This window comes from Oreochromis aureus, linkage group 11 (assembly GCF_013358895.1).
Source record: "Oreochromis aureus strain Israel breed Guangdong linkage group 11, ZZ_aureus, whole genome shotgun sequence".
Lineage (NCBI taxonomy): Eukaryota > Metazoa > Chordata > Actinopteri > Cichliformes > Cichlidae > Oreochromis > Oreochromis aureus.
The window spans coordinates 871,620-897,968 of record NC_052952.1 but is presented as its reverse complement, the minus strand read 5'-3'; the positions used below and the strand labels follow the sequence as shown (position 1 = coordinate 897,968).

Below are 26,349 nucleotides of genomic sequence, written 5' to 3'. Positions count from 1 at the left end.
TCTCTCCCAGGAATTTGACTTTGAACCTGACCATTTCTCTCCTCCTGTCATTATCTCAAACCTGTGTCTCAGCCTGTTCCTACTCGCAGGGCGGCTAGGACCCTGACTTCCCCTGCACCCTTCCATTTTTCCCGGTGAGGGTGGCTAGGGCCCAGCTGGTCCCTGTCCCTGCCCTGGTTCCATGAGCAGCTAGGGCTTTGCCTGCACCCAGGGCGAGGGCAGCTGAGGCCCATTCCACTCCTGCACCCGTATCTGTTCCTTGGGTGGGGATGACTGGTGTCTAGCTTGCTCTTGCACGTGTCCCTGTGCCTAGGGTGATGGTGGCCAGGACCTAACCCATCTCTGCACCCATATCTGCTCCTCAGGTGGGGACGTCAGGGGTTTAGCGAGTTTCTTCACCTGTACCAGTTCCTAAGGACATCAACATGAGCTCCAGCTGCACCATTTAGACCTTGCTGCTAGCCCTGCTTTGCCTCAACCAGAGGTTTCCCGCACGGGCTGGACCTGCTCTGTCTGCCAAGCTGTGCCACTGGTGACCCAAGCCGCCAGTCAATGTCGCATCACCTCCGCCGGTCCACAGTGAAGTGCCGCTGGCGTGGCTTGAACCTGCTTCATCCTCAGAGCCTGCAGCTGAGTTTGTGTCAACCAACAGTGACCCACCTCCAGAGACATCATCACTCAAGGGTGAGTGAAAAACATTTTTTTCTCTATACCCACCCTGAGTTTAAAAAATTTAAAGAAAGACAGTTTTCTCCAGCTTTGAGGATCTAAGGGCTGTTCTGAGTACTGCCGAACTGTCTGAAACTAAAACTTATTTTAAACCTGCATTTGAGTTTTTTGATTCGGAGTAAAGAGGTAAGGAAGTAAAATGTATTTATATAGCACTTTTAAAGACAGGAATCTGTCTTTAAAGTGCTTTACAGGGAATATAAAAACAAAAGTCAGTTATCCATTCCTGACGTGGCCCGTGGTAAAAATGTATCCTTTGCTTCTGAGCCAGTTAATAACAAAGACGTATAACACTGACAGTACAATTGCCTTTCTGTGAAAGCTATAGCTTGATTTTATAATTTATGTGAGGTTACTGTTGCAAGATCCCTGCCATCTGTAACTGTCCAAGAACCTAGCAAGAAGTTTCCGTCTTGCTGTATTTGTAGCAAATTATGAAAATCTGCTGCTTAATCTAATAAAGTGTTTAATAATATACCCTATGTTTTCACCTCTCTATTTGTGTTGCACTGTTCTTCTGCATGCTGAAGATAGCAGAGAGAATCCTGGGGCTAAGTATTCCTCCATAAGGATTACCCTCTGGCATGTGTTGCAATGTAAACTGTCAAGGTACAGTTAAGTTTGGTTTTAATGTGCAACAACAAAGCAAAGTATACCACACCAAGATATATTCATGATCTTGATTTATGAAACATCAAAGCAGAATCATCTCTTTGATCTTTCCTACTACTATATTACCAGAAGAAGTAGGCTATATTACCACTAAATCACTAATTATGTGTTAAAGGAATGACATAAAATGTTTCAAAGCCACTGTGAAATCAACAAAATAACAAAAAAATAATAATCAGGATTCTGTTCAACATCAAATGATGACACCTATTATGAAGTAAACATCAAATCCATCTAATTAATGGGCTTACACTAATTAGGCTCTGACCTCTATCCTTCAAGTGCAGTGTCAAAGTGGAAAATCTGTGTTTGCTTCCATTACAGAGCCATCAATAAAGCTTTCACAGTAACTGCTTTTTTAACCTCCACAGTGTACAGCCACTTAATATACTGAGGTGTTGTTCTGCAATGAAAACGTGTTCTTTGCAATTACAAGTGGCCTCAAATGGCCACTTGAGTAAAGCTCCGAAAGAGATACCTATGTTAAAGGACCTGATGTTTTATGTTAATAACCCACTTAAGGCCTAAAATTTGGCATAATGAAGGAACTTTCTGGACTGAAATCAATGTTTCTTTGTCTGACCTTATCGATATTTTTAAATAGAGTGTGTAAAATCTCACCACTAGAGGTCAGTAGATTGCAGACTGGAGTCAACTGAATTCTGTTTTCTGTGGGGGGTGCTGTAGGACAAACAACTCTGGCTGCTGTTCCTCTCTGGTGTAAGCGGTCAGTCTCCTGTTTACCTCAGCTATCAATGTGTTCATGTTTATTTACTCTCGATGAGGCTTTGAAAATAATATATTATCGAAGGTCACCTCTATCCACTGACAGCATATTCTGATATTTTTTTGGTGCATTAGCTGCTGTTAAATAACAAAAAGAACAGAAAAAAAAAAACAATACTAATTTGCTAGCTAGTAACTGCATCTGCAGAGTTTACTCTCTCTTTCAGACATGGTCAGGCCAAGTTCATTAAAAAAGAAAATGGTGATAGTTAAAACCCTAAAGTAAAGGCTTCAAAACTAATTGGAGACATCATAGTGGCTATGTTAGTCTTACACTTGTCAAGCTGGCTCAAAGTTCTGACATTGCCAATGAAGAGCAGAAAGGAAGCACATTTCAAAGAAACAGAAACTCAAAAGGCAAATACAACTTGATTTCAGATTTCCTAATGCTTTGCAAACTAGATAGATCTAAGTAGTTTGTAGAGGCTAGAAAAAAATGCTGTATATGTTACAACCTTAAGAGCATTTTTTTCTAAGCAAAACACATTAAATCATTATAACATGTGTCACATACCCATTGGGGTCCCGACCCCATAGGCTTTTGAGTCAATGAGGCCTCCAATCTGTGTGAGGTTGCAGTTGCGCTGCGTGACAAATTCGATGGTGGTGGATTCCATGAGGAATGCGTAGTCCGAGGTGAGCACACGGTGAATGCCTTCCTCAACATTGTTCACCATCACAGTGTGCCGCCGACTGCTCATAAACTCCCACATTTTATCATATGTGGAGATCTTGGTTTTCTGAGGAGACATGGAAGTGTAATGTGAGAAAAGAATATTTAACTACTTAAACACAAAGCAATTTATAATTCAGCTAAATGTAGTCATTGTAAAAGCCATGTACTGTATGTTTTGATCATCCTATCAAAACATACCTATCAATTTAGAGATTCGTTAATGTGTGTGTGTGTGAGTGACATTCATACAATCACAATTTCAAATACTGCCAATGCATGCAATCATCTACGTTCCAATTTTCATTAGGTTTAGTAGAATTTTTTTGGAGCTATAGCAGTACGTTATACTTTCTGCCTGCCTCCGTCAATATCGCTTACGAGTGGAATATAAGTTGAAGCAGACAAGCATGCTAAAGAGCAGTGTGAACAGTCTGAATTTGTATGACCATAATGTTCTTCCTTGATGCCCATAAAGCTGATAACACTTACAGGCATAAGCAGCAGCAGGGTACTCTCAGTAGCAGAGCACAGTGCCCAACTTAGTACACCTGTAATCACCATGAAAAGTCCAAGACCACATTACTCTCTGGGGAGGCAGATTTGAAGCCATTTTTGAAGCCATTTGAAACCTAATTAAGTCACATCTTCAAGGTCCTGCCCGCCATTATTGTGTGTAATGACTTTTTGTGGCTGGTCGATATTTTAGATCAACTGGGTGATTTGTGGAGTGCCTATCAGAATCTTTTGGAGTCACTCTTGACAAATCAGGCGATTGAGCATGCAAGCTTCAGACTGCTGATAAGGCGAGAGCAGTGGCTGTGAATACACGGAGAGTCAGATAACCACCTACACTCCAAGTCAGGCAGAAAGCCAAGGTATTTTTCCCAGAGCCTACACACAGGGATTCAGAGCTGATTTCATTCAAACCATGCGAGAGGTGCTGCGAAACACAACTAGTGTATACAATGAATAGCTGCCAAACCAAAATAGTTCAAAAAATCCATCCAATATGTTACATCGTCATAGTTTAGAAATACTGGATCAAAATCTTATGAAATTCAAAATTACAAGTACAAGCTCCCAAAAATACTTTGTGCTGGCTGATCCTCTTAAGTCATCACCAGTTTGATAAAGTTTTCATCCACCTGCCTCTGCCACGATGGGAAGGCTAATGGTGTCCTCTTTTTTTATGTCTTCTAAACCCTCAGTGAAAATGATAACACTGAAGGGGCCTTATATCTGTAAATGCTTTAAAATATCCTGGTTCATCCAAATCTTTGCTGTAGAGTTAGTTAGAATTTAGAATGTGTTTTGTATGTTCTTAAATAAAGTCTTAAATTGACAGATTTTCAAAGGCTTATATATACTCATCATGGGTATAATATCATGGTATATATCATGAGCTTTTAATGATTTCTTTAAACTGTTAAACTGTTCTCTTTCAAGGGCAGCATGAATGTGCAGAATGTAACATATATATATATATATATATATATATATATATATATATATATATATATATATATATATATATATATATATATACATATATATATATATATAGTGTAACAGAAAAATCAGATGTTTTTGCCAGTCATTATCTGCAGTGTTTGGTCCCTGATAGGTTATAAAAACAAATGAATATAAATGGTCTGAGGTCCCTGAGGTTATAAAACAACAGATTACGCCCATTTGAGAAGAATTTTGTATTAAACTGTACCAATAATAAAAATGGGCACTGCTTGTTTTTCACACTAGACTTAACCAAGGGCTACTTGCCCTTGTCTTTATGATCGAAGGAATAATATCCATCTACAATCTGTACAGTTTGCACCAATTTGTTGCACTTAATTTTGGCTTGTTCGGTGCTCCATCAACCTTACAATGTGCCATGGACTGAGGTGCATGCTTAGATGAACAAACCTGCAGCCATTGTAGCTTGTCCACAGCCCAAAGCCCAAAAAGGGGAAGCAGCTTTTGGGGTTGCTTGCTTACTAATGAAGGTTATTTATGAACTTTGTTGCTCTGACTAGCCCCCTGACTGACCTCACCAAGAAAGGTGTCTCAGATCTGGTTCAGTTCACAGAGTAGCGGCAGATATCATTTAAGAGAGTGAAACCCGTAGAGACAATATCTGTATTTGGATGTAAATTAAAAGACTTCCTTCAAAAAGCCGTAAATACATTTTGGAATTGTGCGCCTACTCAGTCGTCAACTAATTGTAAGGTTGACCCTGTATGCTATGAAAAGATATATATCAATCTTATAAAGTTTGTATCTGTCTTGTGTGAAACTTGTATGAAAAGCATACAAGAGTGAAAACAAATATAAGATCCCTTGAAAAATTATATAAATGAAACTTGTATGTTTTGGATACTTACTAAACCAATATATGAAAGTAATGAGAAAGTGGCCACTTTCATGAGTAAATCATATAAGCCTTATATGATTCACTATATGAAGTAGGCCACATCTTATGCAAGTCTTATATAAGTTTTTTCTATTTCTTTTTCATATGGGTGGTCTTTGACCCAGGGTTTTTTGGTATAATTTATTCTTTTGGGTTTGATATCTTTGCTTCTAGTTCTTAGTTTTTCTCTGCTGAGATCAGTTTCCTTCTGTGTCTTTCCTGTTCTGGTTCTGTCTCTGTGTTTAGTCTTCTGTCTCTGTACTAAGCTCGTGTGTCTTATTCCTGGTGTCAGTGTTAGTTATTTCCTGTTTTGTTTTGGTGCTGTGTGTATGCTGTGTTTAGTTTTACTTTCTCTTGTCTCGTTAGTCAGAGTCAGTTCAGCTGTGTTCCCAGGCGTTTCCCATCTCCCTAATCACCTGGTGTATATATACTGGCTTGTTTTTGTATTTTGTTGTCTCAAGGTACAGAAAGGAAACGACTAGTGTGCAAAAAATCCTTGACCGCATCTTCCAGTCCCGTAACATAAAAACTATGTCAGTCATGCTGGACACTATAGCTGCATGAATAAAGAAGAATCCTCTACTTCACTAAAGACTTCTCTTTTGGGAAATATGGTAACAGAGCTGAGGGAGGAAGATGGTAGACAAGCTCCTTCATGTCACTGCTGTAGTAAACAAGTTCCTTCATAAAGCTGCTGCAGGATATCTGCTCCTCTTGGCAGCCATGGCCAGTGGGTTGAAGAAGAGGAACCTGCCACCTACACACCCTCAGCTTCCTCTACTTCCGCTGTCCAGGTTTTCGTGATCGCCTCTTCTCAATGGTCTTCAGGCCAGAGCTGTCCACACCACCCAAACCAGTGGGGTCCGAGCCATCTGAGCCAGTTGGTCCTGTTTGGCCTGAGCCCGAGGGACCCTTGTAAGCTGAACCCAAGCCAGAGGGTCTCTATCTTCTCTTCCAATGACGCTGACCACTGGCTTTGTTTCCTGAGGAGTCTTCGTCAATACCAGCCTCCAATTAATCATCTTTGCAGCAAGATAAGCCACATCTCTTCTATTGCCCATTCCCAGGGTTCCTTCATTTCATTCATTCTTTGTTCCCCTGGCCGATTCCCTGAATTTCTTTTTCTACACTGCTTGCCACCTGGCAGGCCTCCCGAATTGCTTCTTCGCAGTTACTGGACTCCTGGCAGACCTCCTGAACTGTTTTGCCTGTACTGGCCTCTGCCTCTAGACCTCACTACATGACTGGGCCAACCTCCAAACAGTCAGAATCCTCTCTGACTGTCCTTTGGCCGAGTCAGCCACTGGTCTGTTTTCTGTTTTGTTTGGACGTTGTAGCTCTTTTTGTTTTTGTTTCTGTTCCCTCTGCATACCAAGTATGCTTGAGCAAGATACAGAATCTCAAGTTGCTCTCCGATGCATCCAGAGTATCAATCCCTGTGAATTTGAAATAGAAAGCACTTTCTGTGAGTCACTGTGTGCTTTGAGTCAGGAAATTCAAGTAGAGTAGAAAAGCTATATATAAGAATCAATCCTTTTGTTTAAAAGAAAAAAAAAAGGTAAATTAGGCCATTTTTAAAAAATTAGCTCCAGGGGTTAGAAGATGAAGACTATGCAGAAACACCAAGGTGAAGTCAGAAGGTTCTCTGTGATAAATTTTGCCTTCGACACTATTTTGATGTCTCCTGTCAAGACACGTCATGTTGAGAATGGTGTAGTCCACTCCTTTAAAAGCAGCAGTACATCTCAATCAAAGGTCCTCAAGGCAATTAATTCTTCGAGTTCAAATTTGGTACTGTGGGCAGTTTGATGCCCAGAATGCTATGACCATCTATAAAGGACTTTAGTTGTAAAATTATGATTTTCCCTAAAATTATAGTGATGAATAGACGTTTTCAAATAGATCTAAATATAGAGCGAACTAAAGCATTAAACTTTTCTATTTTAATCCATGAGAGTACCAAAGCTTGTTGATTCAATTCAGTTTTATTTATAAAGTGCCAAATCACCACAACAATCACCTCAAGGTAAACCCTACAATGATACAAAAAAGAAAACCCCAATAACCATTTGACCCCCTATGAGCAAGTGTTTTGGTGACAGTGGGAAGGAAAAACTCCCTTTCAACAGCATAAATGCAACAGCCTGCAAAGAGCTGGCTGCCAGTAGTTGGTAGACTGCTGCCTACTGGGAGTCTGCACTTTCACGTTTTGTTTTTACCTCATGGAGCTATGCTTGCATTGAATAACAATACAATTTGGAATCAAACCCATATTTTAGCACCTGCTGTTGGACTGCAAGCTAAGTGAAACCTTTTATTCCTTATGTTATGTTTAGGACTACGTCTCTTGTAGTTATTAACTTAGGCCTCATGCTATCACCTTACAACACTACTTTAGTAGCTAACAATACTTAGAGTAGTCATAAAAGCTAAGGTTTTATAAAAGTAAGGTTGTCATAAAATAAGCTCACCATTATTATTGTAAATATGGATAGAGAACTATATGAGGTTAGTTCTACTTTCAAATAAGACATCGAAAATATTTTTATATGTGTATATACAGAACTGTGCAAAAGTTTTAGGCGGGTGAGGAAAAATGCTTTAAACAAAAAAATGCTTTCAAAAATAGAAAGCTATTTATTATTTTTTTATATATATCCCATAGCAGCTGTATAGTGTAGTGGTAAGACTACATGCCTTTGGAGTGAGACTCACAAGATCCATTCCCGCCTGGGGCATTTGTATCCACTAAGGGTCCTAAGGCTAGACCCCCTATACTAAGCCAGCCTACCGCAGACATGAGCGAGAGAGATAAATATGAAGTCATGCTCAGACGTTGCCTAGAAAAACAAGGTCCACATCAGGTGTATCTGAGATCTCAGATCTGAATGGATCTGAGAGCAGACTAGAGCAACCTCCCTAAACAGGATCCAGTAACCACTATCCAGTATCCAGGCAGACATCTAAGTTGATGTTGAAGAAGCTGACTGCACTCCTTGAGCATCTGGCAGCGCAAATGAACCAGCTGCTAGTTGACGAGAGACACCCAGAATGGCTAAACGAAGGCCGGACGGTCCTGATCCTCAAGGACCCCCAGAAGGGACCGGTCCCATCCAACTACCGACCAATAACCTGCCTCAGTACCACATGGAAGCTCCTGTCAGGCTAAGATGAACAGGCACATAGGCACAGGCACAGGTCAATACATGAGTGGGGCACAGAAAGGGATTGCCGAGACTGTCAGTCTGACTGTCATGACTAGGCACTGCCTGGATTGATTACAAGAACACCTATGACTAAATGCCCCAAACCTGGATCCTGGAATGCCTAGAACTATACAAGGTCAACAGGACCTTAAGAGCCTTCATCAAGAACTCAGTGGGGATAAGGCAGATAACACTGGAGGCCAACTTCAAGCTAATAGCAGAGGTCACCATCAAGTGTGGTATCTACGAAGGAGATGCTCTGTCCCCACTGCTGTTCTGCATAGGCCTGAACCCCCTCAGTGAGATCATTAACAAGACTGGCTACAGATACCGACTACAGATGGAGCAGTTGTCAGCCACCTCCTGTACATGCATGACATCAAGCTGTATGCCAAGAGTGAATGAGACATCGATTCACTGATCCAAACCACCAGGATATACAGCAATTACATCGGAATGTCATTTGCATTGGAGAAGTGTAGTCGGATGATAACAAAGAAAGGGAAGGTAGTCAGAACTGAGGGGACCGAACTACCAGAAGGCAACATTGCAGACATAGAGGACAGTTACAAGTACCTGGGGATCCCACAGGAACATGGGAACCATGAAGAGGCCCCTAGGAAAGCTGCAACCACCAAGTACCTGCAGAGGGTCAGGCAAGTCCTGAGGAGTCAGCTGAACGGTAAGAACAAGATCCGGGCTATCAACACCTACGCCCTGCCCATGATCAGGTACCCTGCTGGGATAATAAGCTGGCCAAAGGAGAAGATAGAAGCCACTGACATCAAGACAAGGAAGCTCCTTACCATGCATGGAGGGTTTCACCCCAAGTCCAGCACCCTGAGGCTGTACGCTAAGCGGAAGAAAGAAGGCCGGGGACTAGTGGGTGTCAGCACCACGGTCCATGCGCTCAGTGAATACCTCAGGCAGCAGAAACCCGAGGAAGAGGAGGCACCATCATGGAATGACAGGCCCCTGCACGGTATGTACCACCGGGAGATAGAGGAGGTGGCTGATATTCAGAAATCCTACTAGTGGCTGGACAAAGCTGGACTTAGAGACAGCACAGAGGCACTAATCATGGCAGCACAGGAACAAGCTCTGAGCACAAGGTCCATAGAGGCTGGGGTCTATCACACCAGGCAAGACCCCAGGTGCAGGCTATGTAAAGATGCCCCTGAGACAATCCAGCACATAACAGCAGGGTGCAAGATACTAGCAGGCAGGGCATACATGGAACGCCATAACCAAGTGGCTGACATAGTATACAGAAACATCTGTGCCGAGTATGGGCTGGAAGTCCCGAGGTCAAAATGGGAGACGCCCCCAAGGGTGGTGGAGAATGACTGAGCTAAGATCCTGTGGGACTTCCAGATACAGACGGACAAAATGGTGGTGGCTAACCAACCGGACATAGTGGTGGTAGACAAACAGAAGAAGACGGCCGTAGTGATCGATGTAGCGATACAGAATGACAGCAACATCAGCAAGAAGGAACATGAGAAGCTGAAGAAATACCAAGGGCTCAGAGAAGAGCTCGAGAGGATGTGGAGGGTGAAGGTAACAGTGGTCCCAGTGGTAATCGGAGCACTCAGGATAGTGACTCCCAAGCTAGGCGAGTGGCTCCAGCTGATCCCGGGAACAACATCTGAGATCTCTGTCCAGAAGTGCGCAGTCCTGGGAACAGCTAAGATACTGCGCAGGACCCTCAAGCTTCCAGGCCTCTGGTAGAGGACCCGAGCTTGAAGGATAGACCGCCTGCAGGGGCGAGAGGGGAATTTTATATAGATATATATGGACGGTGTCAACGCGTTCGCGCGGTTAGCTCGTTGACGCCGTCCAGTCCCACGCACGGGGCAATCCGCGGTAACTCGTTAACGAAGATTTGCTGTGTTAATGCAGTTATGGTGTTAATGCTGACTGTGTTAATCTTGTGTTTCCTTCTTTCACCCCAACCTGTCGCTCATGTGAGATGGCCGAACAATCCCTGAGCCTGGTTCTTGGGAGGTTTCTTAGGGTTAAAAGGGAGTTTCTCCTTCCCACTGTCTTAGAATTGAAGTGCTTGCTCATGAGAGGTGAAACATGATTGTTGGGTTTTCTCTGTATTTATTATTGTGCTATCTTCATGGCCTTTTGGCCAGATCAGCGCCTTTAAAGTGAGAAATTTTGGTCAGAGAGATTTTTCCTTATATAAATAAAATTCATGAAATGAATTGTGTTAATCTGAGCTGTAAATGGGTGTGATTGTGACCCACACCCGTTTTCACACTGTGGCTCATGTGATTACGCAGAGGGCTTAAAAATCTGAGAGTCTCCACCAATTGCTCTTAGAATTGAAGAAGCTTCTCGGATGAGAGGTGAAACATTTTCAAGAAACTTACTATAGTGAACCCACTGCCATGTTTATGTTCATGGCCTTTTGGCCAGATCACTCTTTAAAGTGAGAAATTTATGGTCAGAGAGACCTTTCCTTGGATAAATAAAGGATTCATGAAATAGAAATTGTTGTTGGAGTTTTTGAGGGGGGTTTTAAACATAGACTGTACACATGCAAAAAAAAAAAACAAAGCAAAAAAACAGTGTTTTTACCAAATGATCATAAACTTTCAGATTATACAGATAAACATAAGGAAGGTGGAAAATAACACGATTTGTGTCTTTTCTCTTTCTTCTCTCTTCTATAAATTGGCTTCCTCTTTTCTCAGATCTCATGTGAATGAGCTTTATCTACTTGATTAATTCACCATGGTTGCATGAGCAGTTCCTCCCATCTGTTGTAATACTAATGCAAAACAATTCCGACATGTATAGCCTGGGGACAAGAATATCTGTGACACATCCATGTAAAAAGCCACTGTCAAAAGCAGTATTACCTTTAATAAGATGTAATTTTATTACCTAACAAGGTGTGTGTTTACTTATTAAGTCATTTAAAGGTGTTGTAGCAACAGGCAATAGGGAATGCCTATGACTGGAAGAAGAGAGACGTATCATTGCTTTGAATAATATCCTGCAAAGACACTTACATAATAAACCACCATTAGATATATGTTTTGCAGAAGACAATAATTAACCAACCAAAGTAGTTTGTCTGTTTTTTGTTTTCCTTTTCTTGGTTTAAACTGTGGGAAGTAAATTGGGAAGCTTGCATGTCTGAGAGTGTGGTCTATTGAATTGACTGAGGCTGATGATAAGTCTTATCAAAGCATTCCATTCCAGTCATGTATTTTAAACATCTCACACTGAATTTGTGGATAGAATATGTTTTCTCAGTGGATAACAATAGCCCTTTGCAAATGCCTGTACTTAACGCTCAAGGAGAATAAAAGCAAGACTTCATGGTACACAAAGAGGAGTAGAGCTCAAATGGTGTCAGAACAGGACTTTGTCACATGTGAACCTGGTAATAACCCAAACATAGGAATTTAAACAAGTAGCATCTCTAAACTACTTATCATGCAGGGAAACAAGGCCGAACTCTTGGGTAAGACATCAGCATTTCCCAGAGGATGAAGGGAACATCCTATTTAATGACACAGGTCTCCACCTCAAAGGGCAGGCAATGTTCTGTTCCACAGAGAGATTCTCAACCTACTTGTTTGTTTCTTTGGAGGAAAAGAGCCTAAACATACCTTGAAGGTGTTCGTCTAAATAGCATGATACCTTTATCACCATACATTTATGAAGAATAACAAAATACATGCAGAAGTGATTTTTCTTATGTGATGTTTATGGGAAATTAGGATCCCGGGATTTTGACTGATTGTGCAGGTTACTATTACCAGTTTTGGGGAGTAGCGGAATACATGTACCGGCGTTATGTATTTAAAATACAAATATGAGTAACTGTATTCCATTACAGTTACCGTTTACAAAGGTGATAATCAGAATACAGTTACTTTGTTGAAATAAATGGATTACACGGCGGTCTTTTCCTGTTTCATATGTTAGGCTATGCCCTCTCTATTTTTGGTAATTCCACGCCGGTGAAACCCAAACAAAGCACACATTAAGAGGCTCTAATGTCTGTGTCTCAATCTCACAGCCCATATCACCTCTACTTGCAGTCGCATAATGACGTGAAGACATATTCGTTGGCTCTCGGAGGAGGCGGACGCACTTTTTCTCCTCTCCCTTATCTTCCCTGCTTATGTCCTTGTCTAGTCTCGTGTTTTTCTTTGTATTTTCCCTGGAACACTCTCTCACAGTCTGTTCTCTAAAACCTAAAAGAGGAATTATGGATTGGATCAACTGGTCGCTAAATGCAATTGACACCCTTTTCTCAACGAGAAGTTTGGGCTTGGGTGAGCCTGAGTGGTGAAGATATCTACCTATTCAGAACCATGGTAACAGGGTTCTTGCTGATCGGAGCTGGCTTGGCCCTGACTTATCGAAGAATTAAGAAAGGGGAACCAGCTTTTCAAACCCCCACAAGGCTGCCCGCTGGGATTGGAACGATGGGAGAGGCGTGAGTTTCTCAAAATGGGCTCATTGAGTCAACACGGATAAGATCTTAGAAAGGCTTACGGCTGCCGTGAATACTCAGAATAAGATCTCTGACTGCAGACTGGATACATCTTGGAAGGGCTAGCCGGAATAACATCTCTGGGCGCAAAATTGGATGACATCTCGGGGAGGCACACTGCCGTGAGTTCTCAGACATTGGCTCCTTGAGCACAAGTGACAACATCACGGAACACAAGTATGGCGAAGCTTGCGGCTCTCTAACGGGAGATTGAGAGACCAGTGTTGGACTATAGAACTGCTTGAAATTCATATGAGCTGTTTGCACTAAAGTAAAAAATAACATCACTTATGCGGCTACCCCTTTGGCGCCAGCTGCAAGGCCGGAGCTGAACAAAACACCCTGATAACGACTGTGTTTAGTCTGTTCCTTCCCATTCCATGCAAGGCCACCTGGGTTGGCTGGAAGACTGTTTACTTAGCCTGGCAGGGCGAAGGACACTGTCTCAGCTGAACTCTGGACACGCACACACATACATATACTGATACTGATAAGCACTCACCGACGCATCACCCTCCCTACCCCAGATCCAACGCAACCTCCAACGCTCCCATGACCTCCCCTCTGATGTGGACATCGGGTCAGTTGGAGGCGCAGTCGAAAGATTGCAGCGGTCCCAGATCAGATGTACACACTGGAACTCTTTCCCATGTTGCTTGTCTGTGTTTATTGTGCTATGGTGTGTTGATATTGTGCATTCCTGTATTATCCTTTTGTGTTACACATTTCGATGTTTTTTTCCTCGCTACCTAGCCTGACCTGTCTCCCCAATGTGATGTTTGTGTATTGTATGTATGGTCGGCAAGGTCTGTCATCTCGGTTGCGGGCAAAAGACCTGCAACTGACAAATAAAGGCTATATCATCTCATCTCATTTTTAAAAATTCTTATTCAAAAAGGCAACAGGCAGAATGCTACAGGCATGGCCCTAAAGACTGTAGCCTGATGGGCAGTGTAGTCCGTGCTGCAGGGAGAATGGACTGCCATACCCGTTATATGTCTGCGAGTGCAAGGAGGGAGAAAAAGGATAGTCAAAAAGTCCGAGCTGTCACCGAGCAGAAACGGGAGCTGGAAGTATGTAAATATAATAATAACCACTGCAGCCAAAAACAGTGCCCGATGAGCCCAGTTGTAAGTCAGCTATTAAGACTCGACTGTACGCTGTGTTCGTGTTTTCCTCTGAAACAATAAGTTCCATTGGAGCAGCCTTTCAACGCCTCTCTCTGTCTCTCGCTAGCAAAGTTGATCCAGACAACAAAGTAAAGCTAGTTTTCTGCTACGAGCCCGACACGAACCTGACATATTAGCCAGAGGTCCCTTTACTACGGTTCGGAGCCGCGGACCTGTTTTATATACGCATGGAATAGTTTTCTATACGAGATTGCTGCAAAAAGTGCAGCCTTACCTAATGTCCACCTACTGTTACTCATTTTATATTAAGATTTACAAATCCAGTTGGTATTGGTATGGCAAGTGTCGGGAGTGCTGGAATGTTATGCTGCTATTATTTGCTGCTATTAGTATAATCATCATTAACATTTCATTATTAATAGTGATGTTGCATCCATATGCATTCAGATGTTCAAATATGGTAAATGGTAAATGGACTGATTCTTATATAGCGCTTTTCTACTCTCCCGGAGTACTCAAAGCGCTCTATACAACATGCCTCATTCACCCATTCACACCCACTCGTACAAGCACTTCTAAACACAGTGCAAACTAACCTGCATTCACACACATTCGTACTCCGATGAACGCATCGGAAATATATTGGTATTATATTAGTCTTTATTACAGGTCCAAGAAGAACCACTTTAAACTGTGGAGTTGAATCTATAATTTTAAATGTTTTTCTATATAATAATCTTAAATGTTTCTGTGTAGACTGCAGGGACAGGAAATACACTCTGTGCCAAAATGAGACAGGAAACACTTCTGCAAGGCTTGCAGAAGTGAAACTGAAAGCCGAGTCTGAGTGTAAGCCAAGAGCAGGGTGTTTTATTATGCATTTATCTTTGATTAAGCTTTGAGTAGTTGTATTAGATTGAAACATTTGTTTGATACATTTTACATATAAGTCAAGATAGGCACACACAGGATGGCCTTAGCCTGGTTGCGTAAGCTGAGGTCAATTAAGGTGCAGCGTGTATGTACAGACATACACACACACACACACATAGTTTCAGTTGTGCTGGCCTTCTGTCTAGCGGAAAGGTTACCAGGTCTGGCTGGGGAGCTGAGAGGTGAAACAAAGGGCAGCAGAAGCTGACACACATACACATACATATAAGTAGACTCATGTAGTAGGTAAGAAGTTAGGAGGTGTTTTGCTATAACTGCAAAGTGGGGTGCGTACGTTCCAGGAAGTACACCAGATGTCCCAGAGATAAGTGACAGCGAAGGCGAGCTGAGAGGAAGCACCTGGGGTCGAGCCGGAGACAATGTTCTTTTTAAAACTATGTCAAAGTTAACTGAACGTTTGTGGTTTTGCATTGACGTATGCTGTATTGTGTCTGAGAGGGGGGGGGAGCAGTATCACTCCCAACCCTATAAAACCTTTGTCTGACTATTGTAAGATAGTTCAATACTGATTGGGCTGTTGAACTCACACATGTGTTCATTAAAATGTCGTCTAATTGCACCAGCCCGGATCTGTGGTTATTTTTGGATTCCTCCTCAACAATATCTGAACCTTAACACAAGTAACCTTCAGTAATAGTCATAAATTCCTATAGCCATAAAGTCATAAAAGTCCTCCCCTGGGGGGCTCAGATCACAATCTGGTTCATCTCCAGCCTGTGTATAAACCTCTGGTACACAGAGAACCAGTAGTGAAACGCACAGTAAGGAAATGCTCGTCAGAGACTGAAGAGGCCCTGAGGGACTGTTTCCGTTCTACTGTGTGGGACAACCTCTGCAGCCCCCTGGAGGATGACCTCAACAGCATCACAGACTGCATTACGGATTACATGAACTTCTGTGGGACAACACCGCACCCATCAAAAAGGTACGGTGTTTTTCTAACAACAAGCCATGGATAAATCCTGAAATTAAGGCTCTCCTCAAGGAGAAGAAGAGAGTCTTTAGATCTGGAGACAAACAGGAGCTGAGAGTTGTTCAGAAGAAGCTGAAATGGAAGATAAGGCAAGGAAAGGAAAACTACAGGAGGAAGATGGAAGAGCAGCTGCAACAGGACAACATCAGAGGGGTTTGGAACAGCCTGAAGACAATCTCAGGACAAAAACCAACCCCCAGGCTGCAGGAGACTTGGGGTGGGTGAATGACCTAAATAAATATTTTAATAGGTTTGATCAACCACCCACCCCTCCCCAGCATCGTCCCCCTGCTGCAATCTCCTTCATCTTCAGGGACTGCCTGTCCTTCATCTCAGGACTTCACACCTCTCAGCTTCACACCTCCCAGCTCCCAGTCATCACACCACCCCCGGCTTCTGTGGACACCTACACACACCCTCCCCCAAAATCCACTCTTTCTATCTCAGCACTTCAAGTGAGGAACGAGCCGCAAGATCAAGGTGCAGAAGGCTGCAGGTCCAGATGGCGTCAGCTCCAGGCTCCTGAGGTGCTGCGCAGATGAACTGTGTGGCATCCTAGGATATCTGTTCAACCTGAGCCTGTCACTGGGGAAAGTACCACAGCTGTGGAAGACCTCCTGTGTGGTACCGGTACCTAAGACCTCCCATCCCAAGGACCTCAGCAGCTACAGGTCGGTAGCCCTGACATCACATCTGATGAAGACCCTCGAGAGGTTGGTTCTAAACCATCTGCGCCCCTGGTGAGGTCTTCATTGGATCCCTGCAGTTTGCTTACCAGCCTGGCATTGGGGTGGAGGACGCCATCATCTACCCTCCTGCACCGAGCTCTGACTCACCTGGAGAAGCCTGGAAGCACTGTGAGGATCATGTTCTTTGATTTCTCCAGTGCTTTCAACACCATCCAGCCACAACTTCTGAGAGACAAGCTGGAGCTATCGGGAGTGGACCACCACATGTCCCAGTGGATACTGGACTACCTCACAGAACGCCCACAGTATGTGAGGTCACAGGGCTGTGTCTCTGATACACTGGTCTGCAGTACGGGGCCCCACAGGAACTGTGCTGGCACCGTTCCTCTTCACCCTCTACACTGCAGACTTCTCCATCAACTCCCCACGCTGCCACCTGCAGAAGTTTTCTGACGACTCTGCCATAGTCGGCCTCATCACAGGTGAGGACGACTCAGAGTACAGACAGTGGACTCTGGACTTCGTGGACTGGTGTCAGCAGAACCACCTGCTGATCAACGCTGGGAAAACCAAGGAGTTGGTGGTGGACTTCCGGAGACGCAGACCCACCACACTGACACCGGTGAACATCCCATCTTATAGGTACCTGGGTGTTCACCTGAATAATAAACTGGACTGGAGCCACAACACTGATGCTCTTTACAGGAAGGGTCAGAGCAGACTCTACCTGCTGAGGCGGCTGAGGTCATTTGGAGTACAGGGAGCGCTTTTAAAGACCTTCTATGACTCTGTGGTGGCATCTGTCATTTTTTACAGTGTTGTATGTTGGAGCAGCAGTTTATCGGCAGCTGAGAGGAAGAGGTTGGATAAACTCATCAGGAAGGCCAGCTCTGTTCTGGGATGCACCCTGGACCCAGTGCAGGTGGTGGGAGACAGAAGGACTCTGGCCAAAATAACATCTCTGATGGACAGAGTCTCCCACCCCATGCATGGAAATGTTGCTGAACTGCAGAGCTCCTTCAGTGACAGACTGCTGCATCCTCAGATGCATGAAGGAGTGTTTCCAGGTCCTTCCTCCCTGCAGCTGTCAGACTGTACAATCAGAACTGCTCCCAACAAACATGTTTACATCAGCACTGTAACTGCAATAAGTTAATCAACCGATTCGCACTACAACCTGGTTTGCCTCTTATCTGTAGTTATTTATATTTAATTTAATAACTGTACAGTACTCTGTTTATAGTAACCATTGTCCTTAATGTAAATATGTAAGAAAAATTGTGTATGTTTCTGTTCTGTGTCCTGTGTACTGTTTGTTTGTATATGTGTCTTTCTGGCTGCTGTTACAACCAAATTTCCCCTTGTGGGACAATTAAAGGATTATTCTATTCTATTCTATTCTATTCTATTCTATTCTATAAATCACACAGCAATAGTTCATTCATGTAGCTATAAAGCATGATAATATATTAAGTAATCCAAAGTATTCAGAATATGTTACTCTCATTGAGTAATGTAACGGAATACGTTACATTACTCAGTAACTCAGAAGGTAGAGCAGATCCTCAACAAATAAGAATGTTGGTGGTTTGATTCCTGGCTGCTCCATCGCCATGCCAAACATCCTTGGACAATATAATAACTCCCAAGTTGCTCTCCAATGCATCCACTGGAGTACGAGTGTGTGAATGTTAGATAGAAAGCATTTTTACATAGAAATTAAGTTTGTATGTATGGGTGAATGAGGCATGTCGTAAACAGTGCTTTGAGTGCTCTGGGAGAAGAAAAGTGTAGAAATCCAGAAAAGTGCCATATTAGAATCAGTCCATGTAAATGTAAGTTATTTTTTTACTTCCTATATAATTAAGTTTAGGACCCCAGCATAAAGTCAGATTTGTTTGTACTGCTACCAACACAACCTTTTTCCCATATGTAATCTTTCATGAGAAAACTCTGGATTGATAATGTCAAAGTGTAACTAACCTTGAAGAAGGTCATGGTTGCGCCGTCCTCTACCACTCCATATTCTATCTTTGTCTGCTTGGCCAGATCATCAGCAGAGTCGATAGGCGACTCCATCCGCTCCACAGTTAGGAAGGCTGCTAGGTTTGCCGTGTAGGAGGAGATAATGATGAGTGTGAAAAACCACCAGATTCCTCCTACAATTCTGGTGGAGAGGGCTTTCGGCATGAGCTCAGATCCTGAATGGAAGGAGCAGAGGAGCAGGTGAGGCTGAATACAAGATTAGGCTTGTGAGTGGGCAGCACCCAGACTGGGCCAGGTCTCTGCATCTGCTGCCTGGATCACACACTCAGACACAAACACAAAGATTGGACAGAGTGGGCAGACACATGGTTGAATATTTCCCTTATGTGTTCTCTCAAAGTGCGCATGCGCCAACCAGCGTGCAGCCTGTTACAGTCGCTCCTGCTTTTCTCTTAGTTTAGCTCTGTTTTCTTACATATTCTTTTTTTTCTGACTTGTATTTTCATCCGTTTATTATCTTTCACTCAAAAAAAATAAAATAATTTCCCCTAGGGATCAGTAAAGTATTCTGATTCTGATTCTGATTTAATTTTGGAACTAACCTAGTTAAAACAATCAAATTAATCATTCTTAATTGTAGTAGTAGTAATTAATGCCTTAGAAAAACCAAAACTCTTTACTCATACTACCCATCTCTGACAGAGCACTGCTATAACAGGGTTTCATAAAATTGGATTGGACCACAAGGTAACAATGTGTCAAAAAGGTAAATGTTCCAGATGTTCCAAAACAGTAAAAATAATGAATTAATAAAATGTTATTTTGGCTCTTAAATGTCAACGATTTACTGATTCCTTATTTTTTTAAGGTAAATGAAAAGCATTCTGAATACGTTCTGTCTTATATACTGCCATTATGGAGGTGCAGAGGATAACACTGTTAACTCATAGATGACCTGAAGGTGGTGGCTGGAGAAAGGGAGTGCAAGTACACTAGGGAAAACAGTGGTTGGAGACTGTGGCACCACTGGTGGACCACACAAACCCCACATATCATGTGGGACGGACTCTCAAACACAGACTGGGCCAAATATAAATGGAGCAAATTTAAAATGTATACATTTATGAACAAGCAGAAGCAGCTAGTTCATTTAATCAATCTACCAAGAGCAATGTGACTTTGTGAGTCAAAAATGAAGGGGCAAGTAATCTCCTAAACTCTGTAAACTCTGCTGATGTGTCATCCTGAAAATTAAGGTTTGGGTATAATACAGGATTTCATTCAGACACATTTCATTTCATAAATCCAAAATCCGTAACAGCTGACATGTATGATGAAGTAGAATACAAAACATTAGTTACTGTCAGATTTTAATGAAGATGCTCTTACTGTGTCCACATGGTTCTGGATTATTCTGCAGTAAATAACTGAATCTGAGCTATGCAGTGGGCCTGCTGTCTAACTACTCCAAGTTAGAAGCCTTGCTATGTCTCTGAAGAAACATCACGCCCACTGTTTGTTGGCTATGCAATTTATGCTACAGCTGCTGTGAAGGGGCCATACGATACGAGAAGTCTTATGTTATCACACGGTTGCAACATCTCCCTCTGTATCGTCTTGATGCATGCTCAATCATATAGGTAAGTAAATCCTCAAGAGTTGATTCTGTTCATCTGGATGTAGCGTTTTCAGTGGGAGAAACGTTTCAGCTCACCGAAAACACTACATCCAGATGAACAAAATCAACTTTTGGGGATCTCCCTCTGTATAATCTGTAAATCTCTGAACTTTTGTACTGATATGTCATTAAAAAAATACATACGTACAATTGTACACCTGTGTTTTTGACCCGGCTGCAGTGGCAGTGGCGCAACACACAAAGGTTACAAAAATACAACGTGCATGAAGTGACACCAAAAAGGTGGAAAATGGTAGCATATGTAACGTCATTTTTGGCTCACGCTGCTGTGTAAAAGGGCTGAGCAGTGAACATAAAAATGGCTGCTGCTCCCATGACATGCACACAGTGCTACAAAATGGATAGATGCAACACTGTGGTGCAATATTCTAACAAAAGGTTCAAGAAGGTTCTTGATAAGGTATAAATACATATCCCCTGTGAAGAGTGCAATGGCAGTACCGTAAATGAATAAAGGTAAAAATGGTCCAAAAAGCTATTTTGATTTCAGAGAGTGCGTGTAACAGAGATTTACAGACACTGAATGCTCTCTTAATTCATCGACCTTTCAGATTTGCAACTAATTACCAAAGTGAAATTACATGTCAGCTTTTCCAAAAGATAAACTCTGCATAAAAACTATGCCTTCAGGCAACTACTGTGGTGAATTGGTGCTATATAAATAAAACTGAATTGAATAAAAATCTCAGTGGATTTACATCACTGTGATTCCACTGATTGTGGCCATTTTTACAAAGTATAGCTCATGCTTAGCTTAGCTGCTATAAAGTTTGCACCGACTCGGCTCTAACATGTTTCTGGTTTATTTTCTGTCTTCTTCTACTCCTACGCCACTTTTGACACTATAACACACTTTATACACCACTTAAAGTCATGGCAGGGTCTTTTTATTAAGTATTATCCAGAATGAATGCAGAGGATGAATGAATGTATATGTGGGGGTAGAGTGGGAGTGAGGGAGGGAGGTTTGTTGCCCAAATGAGGAAGGTGGGTCTGAGTTATAGCAGGACTATTTTATTTAAATGGCTTAAGCAAATCTGGGATTTTCCACATTCACTCAGAGAGAAAGCTCTTAGAGTCAGAGAGATAGAAATTTAAGAACTCTGTGTGCCACTCCCTCTGTGAGAGCCTCGATCCTCATACTAACTTCTCATCAAGCTGTCTTTCTTTCTCATAGTCCCTGAGTGAGCTGTCTAGTAGAGAGGGAGTATGCAGTGAAAGACATGGCAGCCAGCTGCAGCTTGAACCTGGTTTTATGGATTTTGCAATGCAGTGTGCACGAGGTGGTTCATGCCTACCAACGTTCTTTCCTAGTCCAGTGCCTCCACAACTAAAGCACATTTTCAGTGACATTGCATAGAAACATACATTATGATGTAACACAAAGCTAGAAAAAACTATTTGGACATAAGGAGAAAGACAGGATTGTATTGGTTAAATGCTTAATTATCACATTATCAGTTTTTTTTTTTTTTTAATCTTTAACGATAGTGTTAGTTGGAGACTTCCATTTGCACTCGCTGGTTTGGTAGAATTTAAAACCACTACTGTCTGTAAGGTGCAGGAAATACGGTTTATGTTAATACACATTTTTATGGAGTTAATTAATAATGTGAGAAGTCCTCCTTATCTATTAAAAGAAGCGACAATAGTGGGAATACAAGAAATATACAATAAATATGTTCTGAAAAAAGAAATGTAATTCCTGAGAAAATACAGTAATTGTAAAATGTTCCTAAAATATCGTTATGTTGGCATGCAATCTTTAGCTAAAGTTTGAAATGGTATAAAAAGTGATTTGTGATTTGAAAGCAGTATATTATTAGGTATATTCAACCATGGCAATAAAGTCACCCAGTAGGGCCAACAGCCACCCATTTTGTCCATTTTAAAAACCACAACTCAACATGAATGAGAACAAACACACATTCATCAGTGCTGGTAACAATACAATGTTTGTTCTGTGTGGGACCCATGACCAGCAATCAGATGAAGGTATTACCAGGTTTGGACTTTTTATACTTTTGCACCAGAACAGAAAACAATGGGCGACCTTCAGACCAAACAGAGCCTGGATGGGGCTGACTGTCATGTACCCAAGGTAACGTCATGACCAAACAGCACGTCCCACAGTTTTCTGGGGGGTTAGGCAAGCCGCCCGGCAGGGGAGCCTCTCTACAGTGTAGACCAGCATACTGTTATGTAGCTACTGTGTGTTTGTCGAGACTAGTCGCACAGTCTTCTGGCTCCACATCTTCTCAACATGATGTCTCTCCATCATCATCATCCTTTTTAGTGAACACTAAACTACAATTCATGCTACAATACATGACATTTACTAAACTCTTTTTCAGATGCTACAAACGTATGCTGAATGCTTATCAGATATTTTCATTTGTTTTGTTGGGGTAAAGTTATGAAAAAATCTGCAATTTTATTTATTTATTCAAAGTAACTGGAATACTTATGGATCTGCGTTACAAGCTAATCTGGAGATATTAGTAAGCATGGTCAATAAGTAAGTCATAGCAACCCAGTACCTATGAGAAACACATGCGATATGAATGCCAAGCCATTACATTCCGGAGTGATTTAGTGATGCAGATAGTGTTGCCTTGCCCATGTTCTGAGACCTGTACAGTTCATCTGAAAAGTATTCACAGCGCTTCACCTGATCCATATTTGCTTCATGTTAATTTTTCCAAAATTGATTAAATTAATTATTCACCTCAAAATTCAAATCACAATACTCCATAATGACAAAGTGAAAAAAAGTTTTCTTAAAAATATTTCACACTCATTTAGAAAAAAGAAAACAAAAATGTAACATGTATAAAACTTTTCACACCTTTTGCATGACACTCGAAATTGAGCTCAGCTGCATTCTGTTTCCAGTGACCATCTGCCAGATGTTTCTACAACTATGTACGTCAGAGCACAAAGTAAGCCATGAAGTCCAAGGAACTGCCTGTAGACCTCTCAGACATGGTTACTTAGAGGCACAGATGTGGGGAAGGGTATAGAAAGATTTCTGCAGCATCACTGTCCCAATGAGCAGAGTGGCCTCCATTATCTGTAAATGGAATAAGTTCCTAGAGCTGTCCACCTGGACAATCTGAGTGATTAGGGTGACCAAGAATGTGATGGTCACTGTGACAGAGCTCCAGGATTGATCTGTGGCAAGATGAGAACCTTCCAGAAGGACAACTATTTGTGCAACTCTACACAAATCACACGTGTACGATAGAGCTGCCACGCGAAAGCCAAGCCTCAGTAAAATAGTTTTTTCAACTTTTTATAATTTCTTAAGAGTTATGCGCAACCATTTTTTTCACTTTGTGATCACGGGGTGTAAAAAAGAATTCTGAGGTGAAAAATCAGTCTAATCCATTAGTTTAGATTAGTTAGAGGAATAAAGCTGCAACAGGATGAAATGTGTAACAAGTAAATGTTGTGACGACTTTCTGGCCCCTTGGGCTGACTGATGTTGTGATTTGGCGCTGTATAAATAAAACTGTACTGTAGTTTTCCTGGTAGAGCTGCTCAGTTTTCACCATGTGAGCTAAAGTACTTCGATGGGGTATTGTGATTAATATTTTTCTCTCTTTTTTAGTTCACCCTGCTGAAGTTTCACTGGGAAGGCCTTGAAAAAGTCTGATGGAGCCTGTTGCATCACAATAACTGTCTGGGCTGTATGAAGGACCTCAAGGACTTCCTAGCGTGTTAGTTGCACAGATCAATGCTCTGTCTCTGCTGTGTGTTATGTAATCAAGAAAAAATGTTGTTCACACTGAGAAACTCATTTAAATAGAAGTTCAAAATGATTACTGTTACTATAGTAAGAAGTTTCATTCTTTTAGTTCTGTGAGTACAACAAATGAACTCTATAACCAGGGGTGCACATAAGTGGTCCGCAGGTGCGCATTCGCTGTCAAAATAAAAGACGCACACCAGATAAGAAGTTGCAATGCGTGTTTGCGTACATAAGATTTTGTGGAGGAGGACAGACATTTGTTTAGAACTCTTAAAGATGTCGAAGAAGCAAGCTCCTTTAAGCAATTACTTTGGTGTTCCTCCACCTCCAAAGAAATGTCAGAAGGAGTCCGAACCACAAAAGAAGCGCGTATTCTCAGAAAAGTGGTTGCAGGAGGTGAGCTGGCTTCAAACAAATGATGATTGCACAGAGATGTGGTGCAGAATATGCCGTGAAAATCCCACTCTAGCGGACAAACACTGCCTTTTATATGTACGCAAACGCGCGTTTCAACTTCTTATCTGGTGCGCGTCTTTTATTTTGACAGCAAAGCGCACCTGCGGACCACTTATGTGCACCCCTGTGTATCAGTTGGCCACTTTCATCTGTGGTGTTTTCGGAGCCAGACGTGAACTGCTACTTAACCTGATTGGAAAACATTATCTCTCTTTGAGGCCTAATGTATACCTAATTTGCAGGAAGACCACAGCACACTGATGAGATGGGAACGTAGTTTAAGCCATAATGACTTGTGAAAAACATTGTACTCACTTAGTATTTCATGAGAGAAGTGGACATTTTGTAAATGTGAGTTAGCACCAAACAACCCTTAATGATATAAATATATACTCTAAACCACTCCGCTACTGGATTTACTTTTCTGACGCAGTAGCTACATCTGACTTTTATGTAGTCTAGTATGGAAGCGATGATAGAGTCTGGACAAAGCCAGCTGCACAGCGAGATGCCATTAAAGGCATCTCGCTGTGCAGCTGGCTTTAACTTATTTTCCTTCTTGTCATTTGCATAAACTGATCCTTTAACACAATCTGGAATCTTGCAGCTACTTCCCTGTGTGCTCCATTCCAGTGTTTTGTTGCAAGTCATACATACAGTACATAGCATGCTTTCAAGGCTTTGTACGCAAATGTTTATGATATGAAACACAGCATATCTCATTGTGTCATTAAATATATAAGATAATGGCCCCCCAAAAATTGTATACCAAGTGGGTAGTACTTTCTATTACAGCTCGGTAATAATGTGTTAATAGTAGAGTAACAAGAGGAAACAAGAGCGTAACAATGTAGTATTTTCTAAGTTATTAATATGCAATTACCAAAGTAATAACCACTTAATATCCAAGTAATATCATTGTTCCAAAAGTGGTTACAGAGGAGTAAAGTTACGCTTAAATTTATGTAATTGGATAACAAAACTGGGGTTAATAATGTGGACCTACAGCTCGGTAATAAAGTGGTAATAGTAGGGTAATAATGCAGAAACAAGAACGTAATAATAAACTTGAAAAGTGAGTGAGTATTACCTGGAAACACCTGTGGTAGGTTCTGTGTAATAAGCATAAATAGAACAGCCTGCAACGAGCTGGCTGCCAGTAGGTGGCAGCCTGCTGCCTACTGGGAGACTGCGCTTTTTATTTGAGTCCTGGATAAAGACAAAGAAGAAGTTGACGCTAACTGCTAACTTTAGCCACCGTTTGCCTCCTTTTTGGCTTGTGTTGTAGATCCATGCTTGCATAAACCAGTGGATTATAACAATACATTTGGAATAAAACCCATATTATAGCTACTGCTGCAGGACTGAATTTTTTAATTCCTTAAGTTATATTTAGGACTATGTCTGCTAACTTACGTCAAGTACTGTCAACTTACACCACGAACAAAGTAGCTAACAGCAGGTTAGTAGCTAACGTTAGATTAGCAGATAATGCTTAGAGTAGTTCTAAAAACTAAGATTGCATAAAAGTAAGATCGTCATGAAATAAGCCCACCATTATTATTGTATTGAGAATTATTGAGAACTAGATGCGGTTAGTTATACTTTCAAATAAGCATACATATATATATATATATATATATATTTGCCCAAAACTTGAACACCAGTTTTCAACAGTTAAGGTGAATGAGGGTTGGATGGTGT

General features: G+C 41.8%; 1 protein-coding gene across 1 annotated transcript in view; it reads right to left on the bottom strand.

Moving 5' to 3' along the window:
• grik2 (glutamate receptor, ionotropic, kainate 2) overlaps positions 1 to 26,349 on the bottom strand; it is a 288,770-nt gene that overhangs the window by 44,703 nt on the left and 217,718 nt on the right. Inside the window, 2 exon segments of the mRNA XM_039619454.1 lie at positions 2,702 to 2,927; positions 18,734 to 18,951. Of these exon segments, the coding sequence (XP_039475388.1) occupies positions 2,702 to 2,927; positions 18,734 to 18,951 (444 nt within the window).